Genomic DNA, 8,492 nt, shown 5'->3' with positions numbered 1-8,492 from the left:
GCGACAATGGTGCATTCACATGAATCAGCTTAACACTAACGTGAACGTAAAAGCAAAGTTAATTATTTTGGATTTATGAAAAATCCTGATGTGATAAGGATTATCCGTTTTTGGATTTGTTATCAGTAAGGCATTTAGAAGTAAAAAATATTGTTTTATTTTTGGATATGAAAAAAAGTTTAAATTTGTAAACTAGTGTTATTAATATCTGTTTTTACTTAATGTATATCTCTGTGTATAACATTATGTATGCATTATATACACATATATACTTATATAGGTACCTACATTAAGTTAAAGTAGGTTTTAATACCCTAAAATCGCGCGTATACTCCGCGGACTATACGTTGTTTTTCCTGACGCCGGGTGCGGACTATATGCGAGGGCGGACTATAGGCGAGGGCAGGCTATACGCTGTAGGAAAACCAACAAAAAATTTAAACGCAAAATAAAAAAAATTATTGGGCATTCTCAATATAAATGAAAAATAAAATATATAACAAAAATAAAAAGATTCTCAAAAGTACCTAGATACTTAAATTTAGGTACCTAAATAGGTAGCAAATATCGAACCTTACAGGCACGCACATTGTCCGCGGATTATACGTGAGGTTGCGGACTATCTGATTTTTAGGAGGGAGATTTAAAAACTGCGGGCTATACGTGAGGGCGGACTATGCGCGGGGGCGAACTATACGCGCGATTTTAGGGTAGTACATACCCATTAATTTATCAGAGATCAATTTACCTTCCGAGCGCGGAAAGTACGTTACTCGGTACTTAAGGCAAGATTGTGGCCAAAGTATTCTACGCTTCGGTCCACTTTAAGCATCCATCATCAAATTAAATAACCTAATAACGTTTATTAACAAAAATTTTGCTTGTATATTTGGTTGCATAACTCATATTTTGAAATGTTTTGAATTTTCAGTAATTTAATAAAATTACTATCACCGGAAAACTATTGTAAGGAACTGGGCTGTTAATTGGCGATTAAGAATCTCGAACATAATCTCTAATACCTCGATTATTGATCGCCTTTATTATCAAACTTGGTCGTTAAATAGCTATTCTAATTGCAGTTGGATTTTCCGGTTCTAGGCATTCCAAGAAAAATTACGGTACGGTAATGTCAGATGAAACTACAACGAGTTGTTTCAAACATGTTTCTAAGACGTTTCACGTGGAAAGTTTCAAATACAAATTCAATCAAGTCGCCTGAGACATGTTTCATGTTACTAATTTACTAAATGATTGTTTCCGACATATTTTAGAATTATAAAAATGTTTACTGATGTATTTAAGAATTTTAAACAACATAATTTATTCAATTCATATTAATTAAATCAAATTAATTTAACAAAATATTGGGAGCTTCCATGGTAGTAGGTATTGTGTGTTGCATACCCAATATTTATTCTAATATTGTCATGGACAAACTCCATGAAAATTTAGAATTAGAAAGGACAAAAAACAATATTTGAATCATATCACATTGCATTAATATATTTAGATTAATATTAGGAGTTAACTGAGTGGAATTTTTTTGTCAACTTTGAAGAAAATTGTGAGTTTATAGTAGCCACATACAAGCCTCCCAGTTTGAACTTCTTCATGAACGATTTTTCACCAGAGTATCAATTAGTTAAAAAAATCGTTGTTTTTAAACCCCCACACTGCAAAGTTCGATGATCGTTAACTTCACTTTTTATACAATACATACAAAAATGTCAGTACTAAAGGAGAACACAGAAAAGATGTATAATTTTTCTAAGTTTTAAAGTAAACTACCCAATTTAGGGTAATTATTAACATACGTAATTAGAACATGCTTCTGAGAATATTGGTTATTGTTTTGAAATACAAATCAATATTGTTTGGTGAAGGTCATTGAAAATTTAAGAATCGTTATACAAAGTAGACTAACACAAAATACAGTTATCTATAAATATAGAGTGATATAACAAAATCATATTTTTTCTGCATCCAACCATACTTCTCCTTCCGCCGATAAAATAAAAGAGTTCGCTTTGATCTTTAGTGGTTCCACTGTTCTTCGATTGACTTTAAATTTGTAACTCTTTAGCAAAAAAGTGAGACCCACTTTAGATTGCATTAGACCAAAACGAGCACCTGAAAAATTACAATTCAACTGAAAATATAGCTAGTTTCAAAATACTCTTACCTATGCAGATTCGAGGTCCTTCACCAAACGGAATATGAGCATAATTGTGTCTCTTGCTTCTATTCTCTTCAGTAAATCTTTCTGGATCAAAATTTTCCGGAACCGGATAATAATCTTCGTCATAGTGAATCGCCAAAACTGGTATAGCAATAATAGTACCTTTCTCTATAATAATATCTTCATCTGGAATTTTATACTCCTTCACACACTTTCTGGTAAGTACAGGCAGGGGTGGATACTTTCTTAAAGTTTCGTTGAGCACAAGGTCCATATATTTCATTTCTTGTATTGCTTCGTAAGTGATTTTACCACCGTGCTTTGCCAAAACCGTATTAATTTCGTCTCTAACCTTATCTTGAATCTCCTGATTTTTGGAAAGTTCGTAAAGCGCAAAAGTCATGGTCGTGGATGACGTTTCAAATCCAGCAATGAAAAACACAAAGCTTTGTGCAGCAATTTCGTCGTTAGTTAAAGTATTACCATCATGTTTATAACCGTTTTCAGTGGCGAGTTTGTTGTTCTTAAGGTCGATTAACAACTGCATGAAGTCTTTACGAGTGAAGTTATTCTTTTCTCTATAAGTGACCGTGTCGTTGACAACTTTGATGAAGAAATCGGAAATATCTTTGGGAGTTAAACTCAGTCCTAACGTTCTAGCTAAGTTTGGAAAATTCGCCAAGAAGATACCTCTCACCATTCCAGAAAAAGTCGGAATGAAAAACTTGCGTCCATATTCTCTAAATGGTGAGTTTTCTTCTTCGAACGCGTTACAATCAAGACCAAACGCACAAGAACCGATGATATCTGTCGTAAAACATCCAAGGGCTTCTTTAATATCAATGGGCTTTTCATTCACACGATCGGACTCAATTTTGTCTACGAAGTTGGGTACACAGTCCACCAGCGTTTGGAACATCGCTTTCATTTTTCCTGATGTAAAAGTGGGTGTTAATTTTGTTCTCAAATTTCTCCATTTTTGACCACCAATCGCAAATAAGTGTGCACTTAGAGGATCATCCTTTTCGTTGTGGTAGATTCCACGATCAACAAAGTATTGGAAATCTTTCGTCATTATGTTTTTCAAGTAGTCTAAATCTATTACTAGGTATGTAGGTGTCAAAACTGTAAACAATCCACAATGTTTCCATCCTTTGCTTTTCATGTAATCGTAAGTGCGTTTCAGTCGTATGGAGCTATGTTCTTTGCGTCTTAAGGGATTGACAGAATTTCCGAATGGTATACTTGGTTCTAAATACGGCAGGTTTCTTCTCTTCCAGTATTGGTACGTCCATTTGTAGTAAACTATGATTATGCTTACCAGCGTAACAGCGATGCTGATAATGTTACCAAAAAGCGAATCGAAAACCATTTCTAAAAAAAAAGTATTAGAAGTATATAAAACGGTGATTAATACTTACTGTCTCCTACGGAACTTAGTGGTCTAGTCCTTTTGATTATGAAACGCAAAAGGGATTTATATTGCGGGAAAATGCATTATCATTGTACTGATTTCATCGTCCGATGTCTGATTGCGCTACTTACACTCGCCCATATAACAATATCATAAAGAAGTTAATCAAATAACAATGTACCTTATGTCTTGTTTTTTCTGATGTGAAAGCAGAAGATTTTGCAAAAAAGTAAACTAAGATAAAAATGTGAGGATTAATCATGAATTTGCATAGCATTAAGAACGTTAATTTTTATATAACAAAAACAAAGGAGATAATAGTATAGTCACGGTTAAGGTGTTGTGCGTTATGAAAATTTGAACTGCTAAAAATATTTAGAAGGAAATAAAACAAAATTGAGTAAATGAAACCTTATAGAAAGATGAAATATATTTTTCAATTTATTGAAACTCATTTTTCGCCAAACCGACAGGTCAAAACATGTGTTTTCCTTTGCTCTTGATCATCGTCAAACGCCAAACATAGACGTAGAGCTAAATGCATTTAACTGAAATTTTATAAGAGGCGGCAATGAATTTGTTAATATTTGTATGTAGAAATGTAATGTTAAATTAACCAATTAACAACTAGATAATTTTTATCATGACCTGCTAGTTTCAGAAATTTGAAAATCTGTACTTGAAAGCAGTTTCAATAAATAAATATTCGTGCTCCTCCAGAAGTTAAAGACAACAATTTTTTGGAAAACAACGTTTATTTGTTCTATATTTTGACAAAGTATAAAGATATAGTTACGGAATAAACCCACACGCCGCCCCAGTACGACGCCTATGAGTTTTCTCGAGGGCTTTCTAGTATGTACGGCGATGATGTGTGACTCATCAAATAGAGACCACCGAAAGGAGCAGCCAGTCGAGTCCAGTCAATATTAAGAGGATTTGTCTCTAGTCGAATACATTCTAGTATTTCCAGTCGAGTCGAAATTATTGTGTACATAATCGCTATACAGCTATACAACATGCCTAAATTGCAAAAAATATTCAAGCCGAAAATTTATTATCACCTATGTCTCCCGACCTCTTTCATACAATTGTAGAACACCTTTTTAGAACATTCGAATAAGATAACTGTGGAATCAAAATAAATGAAGAAATTCTAACGAGTCTGATTTGCTAATGACGTGGCAGTTTTTGCAAAATCAGAAGAACAACTCACAAGCATGATCCAAGAGCTGGACAAAGAGAGTTGAAAATTGATTTGACTATTAACTTTCAAAATCAAAAATATTAACAAACCAACAACACCCGATCACAAATAAGACACTATCGGCAAAATGATGCTTCAAAATTAAGCCCAAGACAGAAATGAGTAAAAAAAAAGGTTTGTGGTCTGGAAAACATTCTGATGTGTGTCGAAGAAGGTTTTACGTCGAGAAGGAAAAACAAATTCTTATTAAACTAAACCTAAATCGTTCTTTTATTTAATTTATCTATCAATTATTGCTAATGGAACTTGGAATTAAAATAGCCACGATCAACAACTATACAGATTACTGTCATTTTTGTAGATATAACAATAAAATGTTGCAACCTAAAAGTTAAGAATTTTAACCCCTAATCCGTAACTTCATAAATTACACACCCCGGCAGGGGCAGTCATCAAACGCCGAACAGGGTCTTACACTAAAATCAATTTAACAGAGTTATGAACAAGGGCACCCGAAGATTAATTTCTTATTATTTATGTTTATATTTAAGAACATAATTACACTTAGCACAAATAACATTAGCCAATCTTTGACAGACAGCGTACTTTCGTGTCGTTTATCAAAGATTGAGAAGAATTCTTCCAGGTCGGTTTTGTATTATCTCCCATCGATCCAGTATTTAAATTTAAACTAAATGTTATCGATATTTTACAATAACTAAAATCATATTTTGTCAACATTCAACCATATCTCCCCATCCGCAACCAAAACAGATGCTTGTGCGTTCATTTTAAGAGGTTCTACAGTTTTCCCATTAACAGTAAACTTATAATTTTTAAGCAGAGTCGTCAAACCCACCTTCGACTGCATCATTCCAAAACGTGCACCTGTAGAAATATAAATTTTATTGAACCGTCTCTATTCTTTTTTACATTTTTACCTATACAAATTCTAGGACCTTCGCCGAACGGAATGTGGGCATAAGGATGCCTCTTACTCCTATTTTCTTCAGTAAATCTCTCCGGTTCGAATTTTTCCGGTTCTGGATAATATTCCTCATCATGATGAATCGCTAGGATTGGGATGAAAACCATTGTACCTTTTTCGATAACAACATCTTTATCTGGAGTTTTATAATCTTTTACGCACCGTCTTGTGATATGGGACACTGGTGGATATTTTCTTAAGGTTTCGTTGATCACCATATCCATGTATTTCATGTCTTGGATGGCTTCGTATGTGATCTTACCATCGTACTTTGCCAAAATTGTATCTACTTCTCGTCGAACTTTGTCTTGCATTTTTTGGTTCCGCGATAACTCATACAGGGCAAAAGTCATAGTTGACGCTGACGTTTCAAATCCGGCAATGAAGAAAACGAAACACTGAGCTGCTATTTCTTCAAATGTTAAACTGTTATCGTTTCCGTTATAACCGTTTTTGTCTCCAAGTTTGTCACTTTTAAGATCGATTAACAACTGTAGGAAGTCTCTACGAATATAGTTGTTCTTCGCTCTATAGTCAAGTGTGTCTTTCACAACAGTGAGGAAAAATTCTGAAACATCAGAAGGTGTGATCTTGACTCCTAGTTTCTTAGCAGCGTTAGGAAAAACTATCATAAACATTCGCATCATCAATCTATACTTATCCATAACAAAAAACTTTTGACCGTATTTTTTGAAAGGCGAGTTTTCTTCTTTAAAAGTGTTGCAATCCAACCCAAAGGCACAAGACCCGATAATATTCAACGTGAAACAACTTACTGTTTCCTTGATGTCAATTGGTGTTTTATTCACACGATGAAAGTCAACTTTTGCCAGCAAATCGGGAGCACAGTCCACCAGTGTTTGAAACATCATTTTCATTTTCCCGGAAGTGAAAGTTGGAGTGAGTTTAGTTCTCAAGTTTCTCCATTTATAACCACCTAAGGCGAATAAGTGAGCACTTAAAGGATCATCTTTCTCGTTGTAGTACCTTCCACGGTCGGTAAAGTATTGGAAGTCTTTGGTCATCACGTTTTTGAGATAATCCAAATCTACTACTAAGTAAGCTGGGGATAGAACCATATAAATTCCACCGTGTTTCCAGCCTTTAGCTTTCATTTCATCATAAAAGTGTTTAAGTTGTAGACTAATGTGTTCCTTACGATTGCGAGGATTCGTAGTGTTTCCATATGGTATAGAAGGTTCCAGAAAGGGTAGGTTTCTTTTTTGCCAATATTGGTATATCCATTTGTAGTAAGCGAAAATAGCGATAAGCAATGTTACAAGAAGGTATATTGTATTACCAAGAATATACCCGAAAACCATTATTAATGATTACATCGTCACCTTAGAACTGGTTTGCCGCATATCCAGATCGCGTCCGAGGGATTTTCGCCTCTACTGTTTAGTGCAGATTTGCCGCATGTCGCACTTGGGCGAAGCGAAACATAGTTTAGATTCAGTGCTGATTTGCCGCATGTCCAAGCAGAAATCGATACAGTACCGTTATCCGTTTTTACGTACTTCCTTGCTGTTTTGCTTTTCAGCGTTAGGTTTGGGGTTGGGAAAGAAATCGTATTCAACTTCACGCGCAGAACAATAAGAATAATGTGAAATAAATAAAAAAGAGACTTAACAATTTTGATGAATCTGAAATTAAAAAAAAGCAACTGTAATTTGTGCAACTCTTTTTCTGTTGTTATAGATGTTACAAATATTTTCAAATTATTAGATTCGAAATTTTACAAATTTAAATTTCAAATAAATTTGTTGTTCGATAAACAAATAATTTAATTTTTTACTAAACAGTAACATTTTTCTTTAATTTTTTCTCGGGAATGATTGAACTTATTTTCTCTAAAGTTTTAGTGAACAAGATTTATAACGCTGGATACCAGTAAAAGAGTTCACAATTTTTTGTAGTATTCTTATTTGTAGAAACGATATTTCTACATCAATAATCACAAATAATAGATACATTTTTAATTTTTTAAATTAAAATGTTGTAAAAGTAATATGAAAATTAAAATTTCGAAGCAAAATCTGTTTAGGTGGATTTTGCTTCGAAATTTATTACTGGAACGTTTACAAAAATCAGCTTTTGACATAAAATGCTTGCAAATTTGAAACAGAATTGGAATGTTTCTTGACAATCAAGCCTAATACATTTTTGACTTGTATCTTTTAAAAAGAATTATTTCCGAATTTATAGCTATTTACAATGTACGACTTACTTCAAGAACAAATTCCGTATTAGAATTTTACCTATAATAACTAAATAAATGTATGTTGTTAACTTATATAAGGTACCTTACATCGAAACGAGTCATTTGTTTTTTAATATGACATTGCCTTTCTTTATCATTCTATTTGTCTAACAATTATTGTTGTGCAATTATACGCGTGTAAATAAAAATAAATTTACAATAACTTATTTATGGGTAAATTTTTTTAACAATTAATTTAAATGGATGGTTATATGTAATGGTAATAATAGCCGCATAAAATTCACTCACTGTTTAGGTATACCAGATATCAAAAGCTATTAAATCCAAATGTTATTGTTTATTTTTTTTATGTCTCGAGCGCAAGCTAAGGAAGTATTGTAATCAGGTTCATCGGGCGACTTTTATGGCTTCTCAACGTTTCATGACTCCTATAATACGAAAACATAGGTCTCTCGTTTCCGGTTGATAAAACGCTGA

The 8,492-nt window shown here is 33.4% G+C and overlaps 2 protein-coding genes across 2 annotated transcripts; both read right to left on the bottom strand.

Annotated features, from left to right (window-relative positions):
* Positions 1–1,479: 1,479 nt before the first annotated feature.
* On the bottom strand, positions 1,480–3,802 carry LOC135142285 (probable cytochrome P450 6a17). Its single transcript, XM_064073971.1, has 3 exons — positions 3,604–3,802; positions 2,186–3,556; positions 1,480–2,133 (listed from the first exon to the last, which is right to left on the bottom strand). The coding sequence occupies exons 2-3, from the start codon at positions 3,552–3,554 to the stop codon at positions 1,970–1,972; spliced, it is 1,533 nt and encodes a 510-aa protein (XP_063930041.1). The 5' UTR covers positions 3,555–3,556; positions 3,604–3,802; the 3' UTR covers positions 1,480–1,969.
* A 1,515-nt stretch (positions 3,803–5,317) lies between these two features.
* LOC135142349 (probable cytochrome P450 6a14) lies at positions 5,318–7,122 on the bottom strand. The gene is made up of 2 exons (XM_064074038.1): positions 5,745–7,122; positions 5,318–5,691 (listed from the first exon to the last, which is right to left on the bottom strand). The coding sequence occupies exons 1-2, from the start codon at positions 7,111–7,113 to the stop codon at positions 5,528–5,530; spliced, it is 1,533 nt and encodes a 510-aa protein (XP_063930108.1). The 5' UTR covers positions 7,114–7,122; the 3' UTR covers positions 5,318–5,527.
* Positions 7,123–8,492: the final 1,370 nt, after the last annotated feature.

Source organism: Zophobas morio, unplaced genomic scaffold (assembly GCF_036711695.1).
Source record: "Zophobas morio isolate AGI-343-1 ecotype UQ-CSIRO unplaced genomic scaffold, CSIRO_AGI_Zmor_V1 ptg000046l, whole genome shotgun sequence".
Lineage (NCBI taxonomy): Eukaryota > Metazoa > Arthropoda > Insecta > Coleoptera > Tenebrionidae > Zophobas > Zophobas morio.
This window is presented reverse-complemented; position numbering and strand designations above follow the sequence as displayed.